Genomic DNA, 22548 nt, shown 5'->3' on the forward strand with positions numbered 1-22548 from the left:
TGACTGCACTATTTGGTATTTATTTAGTTTAAAACAAAACAAATATTGCATTTTAGTTAAACATTTGCATTTGTTTTCGTAACTGTTTAAAAAAGAACAGGTGAAACAATTGACCTGTGCCTAAATTACCTACACTCGAAGAAGAGCGCACTAACCCGCTCCTCTTTACTCTAGAACCTACAGTTAATGCGTGCCGGGCTCTGGAGTGAAGAGGAGCGGGTAAGCATGTTCTTCTGTGCAGTAGGTAAGTATTTTAGCATTTTTTAAGAAATCGGCATTATTCATTTGTTTTCGTCAATTTTCCCTGTGCATTCTTTAGGATATTCATTTTGTTAAAATGCTTTCTTTCCAAAACAAATGCACGGGTCTACTAAGGCCAACTGCCACTACTTTACTGATATAAAAGTATGAAAAGAAGACATTGCGACATTAATTATTTATTTTGCTTACTTTTGCTTTAAAATACCCCATAAATATATTTAGACCCACTTCCTCAAATGAGGCTGGAGGATCTCAATGATCAAATTTACATGAGCAAACAGTTTAACTGGATACGATCAGAAAAACAAACTCATTTACAATCGACACAGCAAGGGAAACATGGAACACAGATTCCATCAGGCTTTTCAAAATGTGTATCCCTGAACTGCTCTTGAGTTGCCAAACCTTGTAATTTTGTGGTAGCAAACTGATGATGTTAAATGATTTGTAAACATTTATTTCACAAAGCAGGGATATAAGGGACATTGCAGTGCAAAATGTGCATAATCTAAACCCTTAGAGCATTTGATATTAGCACTATGGACCTTGCAGGTCTATGGGTTTTAGCCTTGCAAAGGGGTTAAACACATAGTAGAAGCCCTGCTCGGGAACATCAGATAACTGCAGCACCCATGCAGGCACGGCTGGTGACTGCAGGGTTGTGCAACTGCAGCTGCTAATTTATTCACTGGCCCCATTGCTGAAGTTGAATACATAGAGTTGCAGGGTCAGGAGGTCTACAATGGCATGCTCTAGTGAATTACAACATGTCATTTTTGCACTTCAGTGTCCCTTTAGTTGCTAATATATGCTGTAGATATAGGGACCGATTTATCAAGCTCAGTATGGAGCATGATGCCCCTGTTTCCGTGCGAGACTTCAGGCTCGCCGGAAACAGGAGTTATGCTCCATAAGTTGTCCACCTGCTCTGAGGTCGCAGACAGAAATCAACTTGATCAAATACGATCGGGTTGATTGACACCCCCTGCTAGTGGCCAATTGGCCGCAAATCTGCAGGGGGTGGCATTGCACTAGCAGTTCACAAGAACTGCTGGTGCAATAATAAATGCCGACAGCGTATGCTGTCAGCATTTATCGATGTGCAGCGGACATGATACGCTACATCATATCATGTCTGCTCGCACATTGATAAATCTACCCCATAATGTCCCCCATAATGTCCCTTTAACATTGCGAAAGCTGATGGAATACTACAAGATTTTCTAATGTTTTTCTTATGGATTTGAATGGCATTGAATTTCAAAATCATTAAAAAAAAAAGTGCAAAATCTTCAAATGGGTGTGTTTAGAAGCCTCTATGGTTTTTAACACGTATACACAAAGAACCTGCCAGGATATTTATATGAAGAAATGAAGGCTCAAAGGCTGACAGAGCATATTTCCAAGCATCTGTTACTAATTTTGTATGAACACTATTAGTGCTGTGAAATAATTTGATAGGGCAAAGGAACTTTCAATTCTCAATGACAAATGCTTGGCCTGAGTCCCCTCACCTAAATGATTTGTGTTTTGGGACAGTGACAAAATGATTGGATCTTCTAAAATTTCCATGGTCAGCTTGTTTGTTAGGCTACTTGCCAGCATGGCTACTTTCCTCAGGCTCATGAGTGAAACATTATAGACAGAGAAACAAAACTTCACTGCACTTTTAACAAAGGGACAGTTTACCCTAAACTTTTCTCCCCTTTAATTTTCCCCCCAAAATGACCCATTTTCTTTTTACTTGCTGTAGTGTATTAAATTGTTTGCAAATAGCTCCTTTACCTTTATATCAACATCTAAAATAACTGATTGTTCCCGTGGTATCCCTACCTATACTGAAAGTTTCTGTACTTAAGTATTGGCTATAGAAAATATATGTAAACATAGCCAGCAGTAGAAATGCCACTCCTAGTGGAAGGTAGGAGAGCTAAGAAATATGTTAATTTTTAATTGTTCTCTTTAAGGGTTTGATGATCAAAACCTCACCGGCATGGAAAGAAATCACACAAAATCTTTGGGATACAGACAGGGTATAAGAATATAAAGAAGAATGTGTGTGTACAGAAAGAGATAAAATAAAGAAACACGATTTCCATGAAAGCTCAATCCATTTTAATGGGTTGTGGTTTCAAAGAACAAAACTATTTTTTTCATATACAAAAAAAAACCTGTAAAGAAGCAATTTTGTCACATATTTTATATTCTGCAGCTGGTATAATAAGTCATTCGAAACACATTAAAGGGACATGAAACCCAAATTTTTTCTTTCGTGATTCAGATAGAGAATACGACTTTAAACAACTTTCCAATTTACTTCTATTATTTAATTTGCTTCATTCTCTTTTTATTCTTTGCTAAAAGGTCTATCTATGAAAGCTCAGGAGCAGCAGAGAATCAAGGTCCTAGCTGCTGATTGGTCGCTGCATATATATACCGATTGTCATTGGCTCACCCATGTGTTTAGTTAGAAACCAGTTGCTCCTTCAACAAATGATACCAATAGAATAAAACAAATTAAATAATAGAAGTAAATTAGAAAATTGTTTAAAATTGTATTCTCTATCTGAATCATGAAAGAATATTCTTAGGTTTCATGTCCCTTTAAGGGAAAAACAATTTAAGAGAACATTGCCTCTTTAAATGGACGTACTGTATTTTGTTCTTTGCTTTAATATGTAATATAATATTAGAAGTGTGGTTTTTTTCATAGCTGTTTTTTGATGCAGCAGTTTGGAGCTGGATTTTTAAATACTTTACAAAGAAGATGCAAAGAGTAAAGGTTGCCCACAGGCACAAAGGTAGCTTAGATTATGTAGCATAGACTTGGAAGGGGGCCAAAAGGTAAAGACCTGCTGTAGCTTGCAAAATTATGCACTTTGTTATACTTTATACTGGCAGCAAACTCAGACAGTAAATAGTGAGAGCACTGCTAGTAGGGGATTCATTGACCTCTGTGTCTGTTCAAGCACACAGCCAATTAGGTTTTAATATCTATTTACAGTCAGTTAAAATCTATATGTATGTATAAAGCAGTAATTTAAGTTCCAATGCTGTTTGTTATATTCTATCAGACATCAACTTATTGTTACTCTTTCATTGAAGGAATAAGAAAGTCAAACATTTAATTTTCCAGATTCAGACAGGACATATAATTTTAAGACACTTTTAAATTCACTTCTATGATCAAATTTACTTTGTCCACTTCATATCCTTTGTTAAAAAGCATCAACAACAATACACTAGTGGGAGATAGCTGCTGATTGGGGGCTACACAAATTTGTCTCTTGTTATTGGTTCACCAGATGTTTTCAGTTTCCAGCAGTGCATTGCTGCCCTGGAGCTGAATTTAACTATGACTTTAATTTCTTTGCAGTGGTTAAACACATAGGGGTAGATTTAACAAGCTCCAGATTCTGCTTTCTACCCCTGAAGTTTCAAGTCCACCTGAAACGTAATTTAAGAAGCAGTGGTCATAAGACTGCTGCTCCTTAAATTGCCCGCCACCGTTTAGATCCGATCGGGATGATTGACACCCCCTGCTAGCGGCCGATTGGGCGCAAATGTGTAGGGGGCGGCATTGTTCAAGCATTTCACAAGAAATGCTTGTGCAATGTTAAATGCCGACAGCGTATGCTGTCGGCATTTAGCAATGTAGCAAATCATATCCGCCCGGCACTTGATAAATTGGACCCATAGAGGTCGGTTGCAATCTTTCTAAAAATAATTCTGATATTGGAAAATGGATATGCTTTATTTTTCGTTAACAAGTTGTTCACAATCTTTCCAAGTCAAACATAGCCGAAAATGATAACTGTCACAATATTCAATTCCCATTTTCGCACAACAGCACCCTAAACTACTGATAATGGATGCAGATCACTAAAATCCAAAATGGGTTAATGAAGTCCTTGGTCGTGCTTTGCTATTGGATGGAGTGGAGTTTATGATGACTGTTGAGCAGTCTGAATGCCCTTTGTATAAGGACATAATGGATATATTCTGCATGTTTGCTCAAAGATGGTTTTAAAACTTTTCAAATTTTAAAAGTATTTTGTAAATGTTTTATTTATTAAGAAAGTCTTGTTTTCCGTTTTTGCTAAATTATCATCTAAAATCAAGAAGAACACTGAGGGGAAATTAATTTTCATATAAGAAAATGACAATGTAGCTCATCTTCTATAATTTTAACATTTCTTATACTGCTAAGTAACAAGGCTTAAAATATCGCCAAAAGTTCCAAACTTTACTGTACACAACAGGGTGTGCCTTTTTTTAAAAAACCCCGGGGGGGGGGGGGGGGGGGAGTGAGGTTTCAGATACAGTAAAACACGTTTTTTTAAAACACGATTTTTTAAAATTTAAAAACTTGTACACCTGATTTGGGTTCCCAATAAACGAGACAGAACGGCGAATCGATAAATTCCGATCACAAATATGTCATTGCTAATAGAAATGAAGTATAAAGAGATGAAATGACTGTCACTTCAGTCACGAACATGCGTGTACAACATAGAAACAAACAATTTAAGAGAGCAGATGCTAAATGCTATTTCTCGATGTTGTGGTTGTGGTTTTGTTTTTCTCTCATTTCCTACAGATCTTGTTAGCTGTACGAGATATCATGTACCTGTCTATCAAATACTTATACGTAAATATCTGTCCTGCCCACTACTGAGGGATTATACAATAGTGCTGGATATAGGTTTAATGAATCTAGTCCATATATTTATCTATACATCTTAAATGGATCCTGTGTATTACACAATATGTCATAAAGGACAGTTGTTAGCAACACCCTTTGTGTGTTGAATTCAATGGGGCGGATGCTGCTTCCGACCCACTCCGCTTCAGGTCCGCCTGAAGCGGAAAGTTAAGAAGCAGCAGTCGTAAGACCGCTGCTCCTTAACTCGTCTGCCACCTTTGAGGCGCCGGACAGCAATCAGCCCCATTGGATACGATTGGGTTGATTGACACCCCCTGCTAGCGGCCGATTGTCTGTGAATCTGCAGGGGGAGGTATTGCAAAAGCATTTCATGAGAAATGCTTGTGCAATGATAAATGCTGACAGCGTATGCTGTCTGTATTTATCGATATGCGGCAGACATGATCCGTTACAACAGATCATGTCCGCTCGCACTTTGATAATTCGGCCCCAATGCCTCCATTTTGTTGCCAAAATATAGTGGAAAACTTGCGGTTATGGGGATAGTGATCACAGAGACGGTGCTGTTCATGTATTAAATAAGTGTTTTTTTCCTATAAGGAGATGGTGTAACTGCTCAGATTGTGATTGCTCAGAACTTGAACACGGATAGGGAGCCAAAAAACAGCTGATAAACAGAATAGGAAAGATTGAAATTGTCCTCATAGTTATATGCATTGTAATAGTGCAATAATTAAATGCTCTAACATAGTAGTAGAGCATTTTCTTTTTTGCACTCTTGTGTACATTTAAGTTACTTTATGAATGCAATCAATGAGACAAAAATTAATGTGAGTTAACAAATTTAAAAAATTTTCAAATCCTTTTTAAAATGATACCACAATTTACTTTCTTTTGTGGCATAAATGGCTTCCTTTGAAACTGCTGTAATTAATACTAAAACTAAATAGCTTAATTTGCTAATACCTTAGTGGTAGCAAAAGACGTAAATCTACCTAATAGTAAGCTTGTAAAGCTAAAAAAAAACCTGTAAGTAGGATTAAGGGCAGTATTTAAAATGGTGACAGTAAAAGAGAACTTTCTAGCCTGTATGTTTATTTAGAGTCTATTCTCTAATCCAGTTTTTTCCAGTGATGTTGCATGGATCTCTGGTGTTCCATTTTGAGTGATTAAAGGTCAATAGGAATTATTTTTGTGGAAAGTGATATAAAGAGAGGAAAGTAGCTTTAACGTGTTGATGAGATATTGTGTGGGTCTGAAAGGGAATTATGCATTGTTTTTTTTTGTTTTGTTTTTAACAAAAAGGGAAGTTAAACTAATCTGTCTACTTATCTATTTATATCACTACTTTTAAAGACCAACTTATAAATATATTAACTGTGATGTGCATTCAATTTTAATGAGATGTGCATTCAATTTTGCTGATTCATTGAATCATCCAATACATAAACAGCCAAATACATTATTGGATGAAACGGACAAAGATATGAGTGATTGCTTGACAAAATCAATTTGTTCATTTGTTCATGATTTTGGTGCCAAATAGGGTGAAGGAAGGGGTGCGGAGGTGAGTTATATTAGTTGGTTAATCAGCTCCTTTGTTTTTAACAATGTACAGGTGGTCTGAGCATTTACATGTTCAATCCTGCCATAATATTACTAATGACTGATGTTTAAGACAGCCAGTCAGACACTAAATGTTGGATTTTAGTCATAAAGGCTTGTCCATTCAAACCTTAAACTAGCATAGAGAGGTAGGGGAGGTGGGAGACTAGAGGAGGCTCAGATATTTTTAATCACTTAACTAGAACTATTGGAACATGCAGATGTGTGACTTTTGTGCCTCTGTGAGCAAGTCATTGACTCAAATTAAATCAAAGAGTTGTATGACCTGTTAACCTTGAAAGATGGGTTATTTGAATTGTTTGAATGGTGAATAGGGACAACTTCAACACAGCTCTATTGGTGGATAGGGACACACCGCACAAGCACAAAAAATGACAAGCTGTAGCGTAATATTTTAGATGTGTCAAATAAACCAATGATTTTACTATCCCTATAAGTGAAAATGTCTGCATTCACATTAGGTGTGATGGACATTTTCTTAAACATCAGAAAGCCTAATTACACCAAATGTTATTTTTTTTCTCCGTCTTTCTTTTGTTTGTTGTTTCATAAATGTACACCCCCACACTATTAGTGAACTATGTTTAATTAATATGCATTTATTATTAATTTAAGGATAATATGCATCTTTGGGGATTAATGAGCATGAGGGTATGTGTACCACATGAGCTATGGCATCCCATCTTACTCTTAAGTAGCATAATTATTTTGTAATATTAGATGGAATAATGATTTATTATACAAATATTATTTATTATACTAGCATTTGTAATTTCAAAGAAATATATGTTTAATTGATAATACAATATAAATAACTTAATATGTTATATAATGACACAATTGATATCATCATCAAAGAATTAATATTTTAAGATTATTTTTAAATATACACAACCTACACTACAATCTTATAGCTAATGGCAATTATAAAAAGAGTCAGTGTGTATTAAACCCATTTTTCTCTGCTGCTGGCACTAGAGATAAGTGTCATGATATTAATAAATCCAAATAAACAGCCAAAATAAGTTAAACGGATGGTGAACTTTTTGCTTAGTGACCCAACACAAAAGTCTACCAATGGAATATGCCAATTTAGGCACAAGGGCAGTCATTTTTTTGGCAAAAGAGACATGAAACTTCTATTGTGCTATCCAAAGGTCATGAAGAGCAGACAAATTGCACAAAATAAGTCTGCAGATCCTCCCATGTAACTCTGTGCAAGGGGTAGTGTCCTCTCAGCTATCTTCATCATAAGCGGCTTAGTTTCCTTTCTGGACAGAATGCCCACTGCCTATTCAAAATCCCTATGTGAATACTATAAAAGATATGTGAAATGTAAAATTTCACACTACTTCATATTAAAAAATAATATAGTAGTGCTAGTGAGAAATATTAAAGGGACACTGACCCCATATTTTTTCTTTTGTAATTCAGAAAGAGCATGCAATTTTAAGCAACTTTCTAATTTGCTCCTATTATCAATTTTTCTTCATTCTCTTGCTATCTTTATTTGAAAAAGAAGGCATCTAAGCTTTTTTTGGTTTCAGTACTCCGGACAGCCCTTTTTTATTGGTGGATGAATTCATCCACCAATCAGCAAGGACAACCCAGGTTGTTCACCAAAAATGGGACGGCATCTAAACTTACATTTGTACATTTCAAATAAAGATACCAAGAGAATGAAGAAAATTTGATAATAGGAGTAAATTAGAAAGTTGCTTAAAATTTCATGCTCTATCTGAATCACGAAAGAAAAAAATTTGGGTACAGTGTCCCTTTAAGCAAATAACAGAATACACTGCAAAGCAACAGTACTGAACTGAGCATTCTTACTAAATTAGGCTTATCTAGACTAGCTGTAATTGTCACTCCTGCAAATTATTATTTTGTTTAGTCTCATTTACATATCCTCAAAAAGGATTTTAAATGCATCAATTTCCAAAATGTAAGGTTCAGAATGATTTATTTTCATACACTATTATTTATTACCAAAATTATGTTGCATTAAAAAATAGTCATTTAAAAATTAGAATCCAAACAGTAAAAAATAAGTGACTATTGCTTCAATGCTTCACGTGATGTAAAGGAGCAAGTTGAGGGATGTCATCAGATAGTTGAATCTTATGACTTCCTGTGTTTACAGTCTGATTAAAAAAAAAAAAATCTCTAAAACTAGTAGAGCACCTCAGTATTAAACAAAAGTAATACAAATGATAGACAAGCAGCAAGATTAAAAAAAGATCCAACACACGAGTGCATGTTTTTTGCTATAAAATTAAATGAAAAGAAAATGGTGTAAATAAAAGTCATATAACAAATGTATATCTTTTTTTATGTGTGTATGCCCCACTTGGCTTTATTTATCTGTTTAAAGGGACATGAAATCCAAAATTGTTATTTCATGATTCAGACAGAGCATACAATTCTAAACAATTTTCCAATTCACTTAAATTGTTTAGTTTGCTTCCTTCTCTTGTTCTCCTTTGCTGAAAGGTGTATCTAGGAAAGCTCAGGAACAGGAAAGAACCTAGGTTCTAACTGCTGATTGGTTGCTGCATATAAATACTGATTGCCATTGGCTCACCCATGTGTTAAGTCAGCAACCAGTAGTGTATTGCTGCCCATTCAACAAAGCAATACAAGAGAATGAAGAAAATTGATAATAGGAGTAAATTAGAAAATTGCTTAAAATTACATGCTCTGTCTAACTATTCCTTTAATTACAATGGAGTTCTCCAGCTACTAGATAAAGAACTTTTGTAGTGTGATAAGGAGCGAATTTTTAAAGCCAAGAAACTTCCATTGTCTTTGAATAGCAATTTCAGACAATATGGCTGCCAGAGGTGTGAATTGTAAGCCCATATTCTTTCCTACACCAATAAGTGCTTTTGGGAAAGTGTCACGTGCATGACATGCAAGTGCTATTATAGCTGTAATTTTGAATAGCAGATATTCATATTTCACACAATTTGTATGTGTATTTGTCACTACACTTTCTAGATCCACACTTTCGGTGTACCTTTTGTTACAAAGTGAAACCGAGGCTCATATACCATTAGTAATTTGTGCACCTTTATTTAAATTTTCTAATCTTCAGATCACTATTTTGTTTTATTTGTAACAACCTTGACCAAACATAAATCCGTAAAAATGTATAGCTGTTGACTTATCTTCTCCTGTACTCAAAGCCATATTTAGTAGTTGTGCTGCCCAAGGCTCTAGGAGATCTGCTACTCCACTACCCTCACACTCACAAAATGTTCCTTATATGTCTCTCATAAAGGGAGGCCAGGAACAAATGGAAGGGTCATGCACCCCACTAGACAACCAAGAATCATTGGTTTGTAATTAAAAAAATGTAAACAATATTTGCAGAATATATGCCGCCCCTTCAATCCTGCTGCCCTATACACAGGTCTAGTTGGACTAAGCCAAAATACACCCCTGCCTGGGCTTAAGAGTGTATAAAAAACACAATATTTTATATATAATAAATTGAAAAGACTTTGGTCCTAAGATTCAAAACCTCGCCGCTCAGGTGAGATATTCTAAAAAGTCTTGAGGGAAAGGCAAGGCCCTTAAAATTTTTTAGAAACACAAATTTTATCTTGAGAAATGTTTATCTTGCTATGCAGTGCACTTTATGTGAAACAGAGACACCTACAATTACAATACATGGTCTAAAAAAAAATAAAGATATTGTGCAAGATTACATATGCGGCGTTGCTCGCAAAAGCCGGCAAAGCTGGTTTTTATGAGGTTTTGGTGTCACATATATGGCGCCGCATATAAATGAGGCACGCATATTTCACCCGTCGGCCGCAATTTTTACTCCCATAAGCTAACATAGAACCGCGTTGCAAATCGGTATCACATATTCACCGCAAGGATTTACGCTGCGAAAATGGAGAAATGTTACTCCATTTTCACCTTGCCACACAAAGGCAGGCGCACCAAGCCTTACGCTGAAAATGTGAGCACCATAACTCCCGTAATATTAACTAACACCTAACGCATGCGCAATATCTATCTACCTGTCAACCGCCAACCCCCACCGCAATAACTAATAAAATATATTAACCCCTAATCTGTCATTAACCCACATCACAATAAACATAATAAATGTATTAACCCCCAATCCGCAATTAACCCACATCACAATAAACATAATAAATGTATTAACCCCTAGTCCGCCATTAACCCACATCGCAATAAACCTAATAAAACTATTAACCCCTAATCCGTCATTAACCCACAACACAATACACCTAATAACACTATTAACCCCTAATCCGCCAAACCCACACAACGCAATAATTCTAATAAATCTATTAACCCCTAATCCACCAAACCCCCACAACGCAAATAACTAATTAAATTACTAAGCCCCCTAACCTAACACCCCCTAAATTAACAAAATACTAAGTTACAATTAAAATAAAAAAAATCTAACATTAATTAAAAATAAAAAACCTAAGATTACATTAATCTAAGATTACAAAAAAATCTAACATTACATAAAATAATAAACCAAAATTGCCAAAAATAAAAAAATTAAACCTAATCCCTATAAAAATAAAAAAGCCCCCCAAAATAAAAGCACCCCCTGATCTAATACTAAACTACCAATAGCCCTTAAAAGGGCCTTTTGTAGGGCATTGTCCTAAGTTAAACAGCTCTTTTACCTTAAAAAATACTAAGTCCCCCCCTCTAACAGTAAAACCCCCCACCCACCAAACCCCCCAAAATAAAAAAAACTAACACTAAAAAATCCTAAACTACCCATTGCCCCTAAAAGGGCATTTGTATGGGCATTGCTCTTAAAAGGGCATTTAGCGAGGGGCGGAGCTGGCCGCAGCTAAGATGGCTGCATAACACCAAAGCTCCGGAGATCAACTCCACAGAAAATGCCAATTTAAACCTCAAAAAGTCCCACAGCAGAAAGCGGAACAGAGCGCTAATATGCCCTGCAACTAAGGTGTTTAAACAGTACCGCTGAAAAGACCGGCGCCCGAGGTGAGGAGAGGAAAAGCGGCAAACTCCGGATCGCTTCACAGGGCTTACGCACATAAAACGCCTGACTCCATGCGTTAGCAGGCCAGAGACCCCGGATAGGTTGACACGCTGCATCCTTGGGTAAGCCTGACAGGACAATTCCACACGACAAGCCATATAAATAAATACTCCGGTATCGCAGCACAAGCCCTAGTACAGCATCCGGGCACATCAAGGCAACATTTAGAGCCACAATAGAACTGCGGCTGATAACGGGCCCAATAGAATAATACAGTGCTAGCGAACTCCTGCAGGGTCAGCATAAAAGTATAAATAAGTAAAGAGAGACAGTTACTGTTAATCACACGGGGTGATCCAGGCTGGATTGTGGCCTTGAACCCCACCGCATACCAGCTTCTTGAAGGCCAGATAAAGGGAAAACAGAACAACAACATGCAGAGAGGCCTATACATAAACTGAGGGCCTAAAGTATACAATAATAGACAGCAGCCACCAGCGTCACTGCCCTCAGGGATAAGCAAGCATAAACTACCTGCAACTTCTCATAGCCTAACAGTTTTTGCTGGGACTCTGCTTGGACATCCAGGGATCTAGGCGAACACCTAGGCCTGGGAAAAAGGAAGCAAACTACAGAACTTGCCCGCATAGAGACGGCATAGACAAACTAATAAATAACTGACCCTTGCTCCCCTAGAAATCTGAGCTGTGTAAACAGGGTGGTAGTACATCAACAAAACAACCAAAGTACAACATGAATACTAAACGACTCCCAAAAGCCACTAAAACTCATAAATCATTAAGCCAAAAAGATAGCTCAGTGGACCAGTTTTTTTCTCCTACAGGACTGAAACCCAGACTGAGCGACGAAGCAAATGGTCTATCACAGCATAAGGAACCTGTATCACAAAAAAACATGAGACATTCTGAAGAGAGTACACCTGTACCAAATGCACTCCTATCCACGCTGGCTTCTAAGCAAGACATAGCAGATATCATCAGATCCTGTATACGAGAGGAAATAGCAGAGATCAAACAGGACCTCCACACTGTGGGCACTAGAGTAGAGGCGTTAGAAGAATTTTCAGATAAACTACAAGATGATGTTAACACTATTCAAGATACAACTGCACATCATACGACCATGATGGCTGAATTGTATGATAAAATAGAAGACCTTGAGAATCGGAGCCGTAGGAAGAATCTCAGAATAAGGGGAGTACCCGAGTCTGTACTCCCCAAAGACTTTCCTATTTATCTACCGGCTCTTTTTGCTCACTTAAGGAATACTGCACCAACTACTGATATCCCATGGGTCAGAGCACACAGAGCACTTAGGCCGAAGTCACCTGACACAGCACCCCAAGGGACATCATTATGAAGTTTAGGGGATTCCTGGTTAAAGAAGAAATCCTCAACCTCTCTCGTAAAAGCCAACCAGTAAAGTTTAGAGGGGTAGTGCTGCAATTCTTCCAAGATCTATCACAGCGGACTCTGCAGAGGAGAAGAGAACTGGCCCCTCTCACTTCTTTACTACGACAGAAAAAAATCCTTTATAGATGGGGATTTCCATTTCACTTATATGTATTACATAGCAATAGGAAAGTCATCTGCAGAAACATTGAGGACTCTGGTGACTTTTGTTCAGCACTGGACTTGGAAACTCCTAGAATCCTGGATACCGAAGACCCCCAAGAACCTCCAAAGAAGAAGTCAACACGAGGAGATCCTAGTAGGTGGCAAAAGGTCGCTACTAAACCGAGAGGTCAGACACTTGCCGGAAAGTCCCGCTCTCCATCAAGAGACACTGATTAAACTAAAAACTGACATGTGGACTTTTAATAACCTAAAACAATGTGAAGATAGAGTTGCAGGTCCTTGAGATGTGAAGACTGAGAAGTGGTAATGTATTAACATTGATCACCACACCATACTGAATGATAGGAGTTAGGAGTTATTATATATTGTTCAAATAAGTTTGTAGATTAGAAATATAGTTGTGCTGGTCAAAAGTATATGAGGGTGTATCAAACATGAGTATTAAAACAAGCTCTCCGTGATAATTGTGTTAGACAGGCAATAGTTAGACCTAGACACAAATGCATGTTATGGAGTTGGTTAATACCTCCTCGCTATTTCTTACCGTCAGATGACTTTAAGATTACAGAAAGACATATCGTTAGGGTATCAGTTATACAATTTAATTCAAGCTTGTTTATTTTTAATTTCTATGTTTTATGTATTATTGTTTACTAACTGGAATGCATGTCAACAGAACTGTGAGGGAAACCGCACGGTTACACAATCCACCCCAAAGAGCAACAGATGCTGGTCTCAATACCATAGTATAAATACTCACAAGAAACATGGCTACGAAAGATAAGGTTATAGTCTTGCTAAGTCAGAACACTAAAGGCCTAAATTCACCGCAGAAACGGTCTATAGCACTCCAAGACTTAAGACGGAAAAAGGGAGATATTCTCTTCTTACAAGAGACGCACTTCCTAAAAAACAGGGAACCCAAGTACTTAGGATCACACTATACACAACACTTCCACAGTTCATTTGATCGCAAACGAAACGGTGTAAGCATTCTCATCAGTAAACACATATCATTTACCCACATCCAAACTCACACTGATGCAGAGGGTAGATTTTTATGCGTATTTGGCTTACTATATGGCACCCCGGTGACATTGGTGAACTTATATGCTCCAAATTCCAAACAACTACCCTTCTTCAAAAAATACTTCACTCAAATACTTGATCATTCTAAAGGCGCCCTTTATATAGGAGGTGATCTAAATGTTCCGCTGCAGCCAGATCTAGATACCACAAACCCCAAACCTTCTATATCCAGGAATATGGTCAAACAGCTATGGAAACTAATGAGGGACCAAATATTGTTTGATATATGGAGGTTTAAACATCCCACGCAAAAAGATTACACCTTTTTCTCCTCCCCACACCGATCCTATAGTAGAATTGACTACCATATAACTAACCAAAAGGGGTTATCTAATGTGCTTTCATCTAGACTCTCCCACACTGTATGGTCAGACCACTCTGCAGTACTCACACAGCTTAAATGGCCCACTGCACCTAAAGGTTCCTTTACTTGGAAGCTAGATGAGAGTCTACTGGCCTCCCCCGACTTTAAATCTAAAATAGAGAAATTACTCCCAGAGTACTTCCAGTTCAACACTCTCCCCGAGACGGATTTTTTTACAGTTTGGGAAGCACACAAGTGTTTTATAAGAGGCGAGTTTATTAAACATCAAGCACACATCAGAAAGAGAGTGCGCGTACAATATCAGCAGTCAACAGAATTACTATCTAAATTGGAATATGCCCATAAGCATAATCCATTGGATACTCAAGTCCTAGAAGACTTGAATAAAGCTAGAAAGGCGGTCTATGACCACCTACTCAGGGAAGCCAATGCGCTTGCGTTAAAAACCAAACAAAAATTCTACTTTGAGAGCAATAGATCTGGGAAATACTTGGCTCGGGCTCTCAAACTAAGGAAACTAAAAACCTTCATTCACGAAATTAAAACACCCACAAAAGAAAAGGTTAGCACCACACCAGAAATTTTATCTCAATTTTTGACATACTACGCTAGACTATATAGGATACATAAAGAAAGCCCCTCAGCAGACACAGAAGAGAATATTAAATCTTATCTACTAAGTACCCCCCTACCCCAATTGTCTGAGGCTCAATCAGATGAACTAGATGTCCCGATCTCAGCAGCAGAAATCTTACTAGCCCTTAAACAAATGCCCACTGGAAAAAGCCCGGGTCCGGACGGATTTACGGTTCAGTATTATAAGAAATTTGCCCCCATACTAGTCCCACATTTATGCACACTCTTTAACAAAACAAATCCGCAACACCCCTTCCCTCCTGCAATGTTAGAAGCCCACATTTCTGTAATCCCAAAACCTGGAAAACAAGCAGACGACCCAGCCAATTTCCGTCCCATTTCATTACTGAACGTGGACATCAAATTGTACGCAAAAATCATAGCCACTAGACTCAACAGATTCCTCCCACAACTCATACACCTTAATCAGGTGGGTTTCGTCCCCCACAGGGAGGCTAGGGATAACACGGTTAAGGTAATAAATTTATTAGAATACACCCAAACACAGGACATCCCCACAATTTTTTTAGCTATAGATGCTGAAAAGGCCTTTGATAGGCTGGACTGGCTATTCCTAAAATCCACATTATCTAGATTTGGCATAGGCGAGAAGCTCATAGGGAAAATTTTCGCCCTATATCATACCCCAAAAGCCCGGATCAAATTGAATGACTCTTTGTCAGATTCCTTCCAAATTTATAATGGCACGAGGCAGGGCTGCCCTCTTTCACCTCTATTATTTGTAATGGCCATGGAGGTGTTGGCGGCTAGGGTTAGGAATAATAAAGAGATACATGGGATACAAATAGAAGACACACAGTATAAGACAACGTTATATGCGGACGATGTCCTTTTCACTTTGACCACCCCACAACAGTCCCTCCCGCCACTTATGTCGGAAATTAGAGTTTACAGTAGTTTGTCGAACTACAAATTAAATGCATCCAAATCAGAATTCATGGGAGTGGGATTATCTGAGCTCATAAGTGCCCAAATTAAAACGGAGTATCAATTTACACAGAAATATAATTCAATAAAATATTTGGGGATTCAGATAGCAAAATCATTTGATTCACTATTCTCACTGAACTATCAAAACCTTCTCGACATGGTACGAAAGGATCTGATGACATGGCAAAACAAACACTTATCATGGTTAGGAAGGATACACGCCTTCAAAATGAGTACTCTCCCTCGTTTCCTATATTTATATCAGACAGTACCAATACAACTGCCCACTCATTACATACGTACAGCACAAGCAGTGGCAAATGCATTCATATGGGCACAAAAAAAACCTAGAATAGCTAAATCTATAATATACCGGAGTAGAGATAGAGGAGGGATGGGAGTCCCTAACTTAGACCTCTATAAACAGGCGGCACAGTTGGTTAGAATAGTAGACTGGAGCACAAATTCACAAAATAAAGAATGGGTAAAATTAGAGCACGACCTGGCCAGAACAGGCAGTTTAGGGGCATTATGCTGGACACGCAACCAATTTAGAAATATATCGACACCCATCCCTACACTAATTAGAGACACCTTGTCTACATGGGAAATCTTTACAAAACCACGTTATGGTTTTTCTACAATCCCTTCACCACTCACTCCTATACTACATAACATAGAATTCCCTGCCTATCAGCAAATTTGGGCGAACAGTTCACACAACATATTAGCAGGTCTGCCGTGCTACCAGGTGTTGGAGCAGAAAAACATTCTCTCAAAAGCATCACTAATAGATAAGGGTATACCCTTTTTTCACAGATGGTATGAATACTTCCAACTTTCCCATTTCATATCACACAATACAGACAAGCTTAATATACTTAGAGATCTCACCCCCTTCGAGCTTCTATGCTGGCCAAACACCTCTACGAAAGGTTCGCTATCAGCAATTTACAAGATCCTAGCAGACATCCATTCCAAACATCTCCCCTCATATACTAAAACATGGGAGTCAGAAATGGGTATTAATGTTGAAGTAGAAATGTGGAACAAGATTTTTAAGCAGATGGGTAAAGCACCTTCCTCGATGAGCATCACTGAAACCAATATGAAACTCTTGGGTAGATGGTACCTACACCCTAGTAGGTTAGCAAAAATTTATAAACAAGCAAACCCCCTTTGTTGGAGAGATTGTAAACAGGTAGGCACACTGTTCCACATCTGGTGGCAGTGCCCCATACTACAACCCTTTTGGCAAAATGTGCATAAGGAGATCCAAAAGGTTCTATCCCATGATATCCCATTTGACCCTCTAATCTTTTTATTCAACAAGCCACCAGGACTTAAATGTAAATATAAATCTACATTACTATACAATATGCTAAGCAGCGCCAAACAAATGATCCCAAGACTATGGAAGCAACAAGTGGTCCCTACAACGATAGGCTGGAAACAGAATGTGACCACTCTATTATCTCTAGAGAAATATCACTATCAAAAACTAACAGGTTAGACTTTTATTGCGCCGTGCTCCTTTACTGGGAAACATATACATATTCAGCTAGCACTGCTTAAGTATTATTCAAAGATACAGTAGTGAATTTTCTCCACATAGAAACACTTGACATGAGAAATCCAGCTCTGTAAGGCTCTATAAAGCTCAGTATTGCTCTAATAGCTATGTTCTCACACAGCTTCTTCAAATTTATGACATGGTTATTCCAGATAAATTGTTGCGTTACGACATGGTTAGTTTTGTTAATTGCTTTACTTTTACTTAAATTTCCTTTTTTTTTTATCTTTTTTTTTTTTTTTTTCCTTTTTACTTGTGTTTGTATGAGATTTTTTGTGCCTTCTCTGTTTTTCTTTTTTTGTCTGTTTGTTGGATTTTGAAGGAAAATAGAAAATTGTTTTAAGCTTTATGGATGGACTTTCTCAACAAGCAAGATAACCCTTTTTCAGCCTGGGACTTGTACCTCAGATTAAAGTGCACATACAATTTATTATTGTTCTTGTGATGAGAAAACTGTATAACTATGTTTTTCTTTATCAATAAAGCTTTTAAATTAAAAAAAAAGGGCATTTAGCTCTTTTACTGCCCTTAAAAGGGCATTCAGCTCTTTTTAGAGTGCCCAATAAATCCCTAATCTAAAAAAACCAAACCCCCAAAAAATAAAAAAAAGCCTAAGTCTAACCCCCAAATAGGTACTCACCGTTCCTGAAGTCCGGCGGAGAAGGTCATTTTCCAGGCGGTGAAGTCTTCTTCCAAGCGGCCAACATCTTCTTCCAAGTGGGGGCCTCTTTCTTCTTTATCCAGGACCAAGCCTGTGCGGAGCGGAGATAAGCACACAGCAGGACCGGTGACCGCAAAGCCATGGAGCACGGAGGATCCTCTTCGTACGATCGCCACCGTACACTGAATAGTGAATTCAAGGTACACGTTTAAATATGGCGTCCCTTGCATTCCTATTGGCTGATTTGATTCTCAAATTCAAATCAGCCAACAGGATGAGAGCTACTAAAATCCTATTGGCTGATTTGAATTTGAAGAATCAAATCAGCCAATAGGAATCCTATTCACTGATTTCTTAGGCGCCGGCAGTTTCTAATGTGCCATAAGTCACTGGCGACTCCAGAAATTTATTTACGCACATTTCTGGACATCGCTAGTGTATCCGACTTAAGGCACTTTATGAACTACCGGCGCCATATATGTGATTCCCCGATGTGCGAGGGGAAATTATGGGCGATGTGGGTTTTAGCAGTTACGCTGAAGCCTGCGCCGCATATTTAATCTCGCCAATTGTGTGATTTTTCTCCATGTCGGCAAGGTTTTGAACATCAGGCCCTTTATATATGTATTGAAACCTTTTGTGGGGCTTCCTTGGTGAGTAGTACACACTCCAATTACCCCATTATTGACAGTATAAGTACTATCTTTTACCAGCGTTTCCAGTTGGTTCTACCAAAATAATATTAAATCTTTAGAGAGACAGATTGCAAAGGGATCAGCTCTAGATAAAACAGAGATAGTCTTAGGCTATGCACCCCAAAACCTCAAAGATGCCAGCTGCCCTGAATTTCCGTGTACCCAGTGATCAATATGTAAAGGAGGGAGAAGGGACATTTAAAAAAAAAAAAATGAAATGGGTAGGAATAGATAATAGACGAGGTTACCGGCAACTTTTTTTGATATGTGTCTCTAAAGAACTTTTATATGTTAATCAGTATTTTCTTTAAGTAATTAAATGGTATAAATGTTATACCTTTTATTCTCAAACCTTCTTATGTAGGTGAAGGCACTGCAGTGAAATATATTTTTAACAACTTTAGAAATAAAGAGAAGGGGGTCTATTCATGAAGCAGCAGATGCTGCTTCCGACCCTCTCCACTTCAGTTCCTACTGAAGCGGAAGTTTAGAAGCGGCGGTCCTAAGACCGCTGCTCCTTAACTCGTCCGCCACCTCTTTGGTGACGGACACTAATCAGTCCGATCGAATAAGATTGGGTTGATTAACATCCCCTGCTAGTGGCCGACTGGCCGTGAATCTGCAGGGGGGCGGTATTGCACCAGCAGTTCACCAGAACTGCTGGGGCAATGATAAATGCCGACAGCGCATGATGTGCGGCGAACATGATTCGCTATAGCGGATCATGTCTGTCCGCACCTACATAAAAAGACACCAAGGACTGCATATATTATGCCACTCTTAGAGTAAAATTTTATTCTCTAAGAGTGGCACAATATATGCAGTCCTCTCTATTTCTAAAGTTGTTAAAAAAATTAAAATTATTTATATATACAGTATATATATATATATATATATATATATATATATAGTTTTACAGTTGCCAACGTTTTGTACTCTTGATTCCCAAATCCCAAACATTATATTCTAGAAATGTCCAAGAGATCAAACTTTAACAGAATAGTTTGGACATTCTTCTAGCTATAACTTCATTAGTCCAGTGTTATTGACTAGATCTGCCCCAGGGTTGAAACTTATTTAACAACCTAGTTTAGACATAGCTCTAACTATAACTTCATAAGACCAATGTTGTAGACGTAGGCATTTTGTTTAGCACCTACCTCTCCATATGGTGTGCAATATGTTTCAGACTTTTCAAGTCCACATGTAGAGGAAGCTCTCAAGTAATTGGTTCTCCCAATGAGAAGATCTCCCACTGCAGGGTAGCAGGCTCTGTCGGAGCAATCCCTTTGTGCATATAGCATGCATGGCAATACTGTAACAGAAATGGCAATATGTCAAATAAAATGAGTGATTTCAAAAAATGTGGGTGTTAATAATATGAATAGGGTTAATATTTATAAAAACGTAATAAAAACAATGTTGTGAGAAACACAGCAGAGTTTTGCATCACTGATGATGTCTAATGTAACAAGCTGTCAAATTTTATGTAGATTTTATCTTTTATAAATGTTCTTTAGCACTAGTAGTTTTTCTTACAATGTATATCTAGTGCAAACATTTGACATACAAACATGCATGAGAGGAGAATGCAGTTTTTAACTGTTTTTTTAAACCGTTAAGTAGATTTTGCAGCGTAACATAATATCAGAAAAAAATCCCCAGGGTCTACTCATGCTAGGGGCTGCTTTAGCTGATAGACAGACAGATAAATAAATGAATAATTGTGGGCTAGATTACAGGTGGAGCGCTAATTTATCACACACCCGCAAATGGGCAAATTTGCTTGTTTGCGGGCACTTGATAAATAACCAGCCATTACAAGTGACTGGTTATTGCTACAACAAGGTCGCAGTAGCAATTAGAGCTTAAAAAATTAACCAGAGATCAGATCTCTGGTTAATTGTATAAATGTGCCCCAAATGCCCCCAAAATACAGTGGTGTGAATTTTATTAAAAAATAAAAATAATAATAATAAAATAACTGCACTAGGCAGTATTTTGGGGGTAAAGTTGGCGGGAGTAGGGTGTTAGAAAAAAAAACGCACTGAAAAGTGCCTTTACATTGTGGTCTAAGGGAACTGTGTGTTCCCAGTAAATATATATGTATATGCTTATATACATATATATTTATGTGTTAATATGTGTATATCCACATACAAGCACATAAATATATATGTATATAAGCACATAATATATATTTACAATTAGCTGCCATTGCTGTGCGATGTGCCCTGTATGACGGCATCAGAAAAAGTCTCCCATTGGAGCCTATGGAAGCGTGGTTTCATGAGCGCAATGCTTCCCAGCAATGCAAACGTGAACTCGCGTTCGCATTGCTGTCTACTGGTAATACCAGAGCACATTAGTATGTGCTGGTATTGCTCAGTGGAGCGCAAATGTCGTTTTCATGAAAACTATATTTAGCGCTCCACTTGTAATCTGACCAATATGAGTGATATGTAGATAGATCAACAGGCAGACATATAATATTTAGATAGACAGATAGATAGACTGACAGACAGACAAATGCCTATTTTACATTTTAGAACTGTTATAATTGACAATCTGCTATTTTACTGTGCAATTCAGTATACTATTTGTATAAATGGATAACTGAAAATAAGATGTAAAGCAATATGCTTTAATACTGAACTTCCTATATGTTGGGCTATGCAGGGAATATAATAGCAGTTGTTAGTGAAATAGAATACTCTAATACAGGAAGAAGAAAAAAGCTTGGGGCTTACATAGTTGTACGATCCATAGCAACATCCTTTGTGATTTTGTTTTCTCACTACCTGTAGCTGATAAAAAAAACAACATACTTTCACACATGGTCTTACACAAACAAGCCAATTATGCCTGGGCAATAGCAAAAAATTAGACTTAAGTGGATTAAGTGAGTACTTAGCAAACACAATATATATATTTCATATTTTATAGAATTTCCGTTTGCCAAATAAAATACCCTACACTAGGAAAATGAGCCTAAAAAAAATGTCAACCTACTTAAAGGCACAGTGAACACCTTGCAATTACAAGACATTTCTGTTGTCTTTTTATAGAATAACTTAACAGCCGAGTCTAAATATTTTAAAACAAATTAACTTTGTGCTTGCTGCAGTTGTTTTTCAATAGCAAAATACCACCCACCACTTGCATCAGGGGAAGGTGGCCAATATGAGCTTCAGTCTGCGGACAACAAGGCTAACTATGGACAGTATAAAGTGCAAAACAAGAGAAAGGTTGTGTGTATCAAACTGTTTGTGAGACAGACTGGCCAACCTCTGAGGTTGCAAAAAATCTCACAAATTCGCAACCAAAATGTACTGGAACAACAAATTGGATTAGAGGTGGCACCTATGGCTAGCTGTCTAGAAAGTAAAATATGAGGATTCTATGAATATATGTGCTGAGAACACTTTAGCAATGATAATGATAGAATATTAA

The 22548-nt window shown here is 37.6% G+C and overlaps 1 protein-coding gene across 1 annotated transcript in view; it reads right to left on the bottom strand.

Moving 5' to 3' along the window:
* LAMB3 (laminin subunit beta 3) overlaps positions 1-22548 on the bottom strand; it is a 123142-nt gene that overhangs the window by 95621 nt on the left and 4973 nt on the right. Inside the window, exons 2-3 of the mRNA XM_053706691.1 lie at positions 21846-21902; positions 20256-20410 (exon numbers count right to left, since the gene is read on the bottom strand). Of these exons, the coding sequence (XP_053562666.1) occupies positions 20256-20410; positions 21846-21870 (180 nt within the window). The 5' untranslated portion in view covers positions 21871-21902. The remainder of the gene's footprint in view (positions 1-20255; positions 20411-21845; positions 21903-22548) is intronic.

This window comes from Bombina bombina, chromosome 3 (genome assembly GCF_027579735.1).
Source record: "Bombina bombina isolate aBomBom1 chromosome 3, aBomBom1.pri, whole genome shotgun sequence".
Taxonomy (NCBI): domain Eukaryota; kingdom Metazoa; phylum Chordata; class Amphibia; order Anura; family Bombinatoridae; genus Bombina; species Bombina bombina.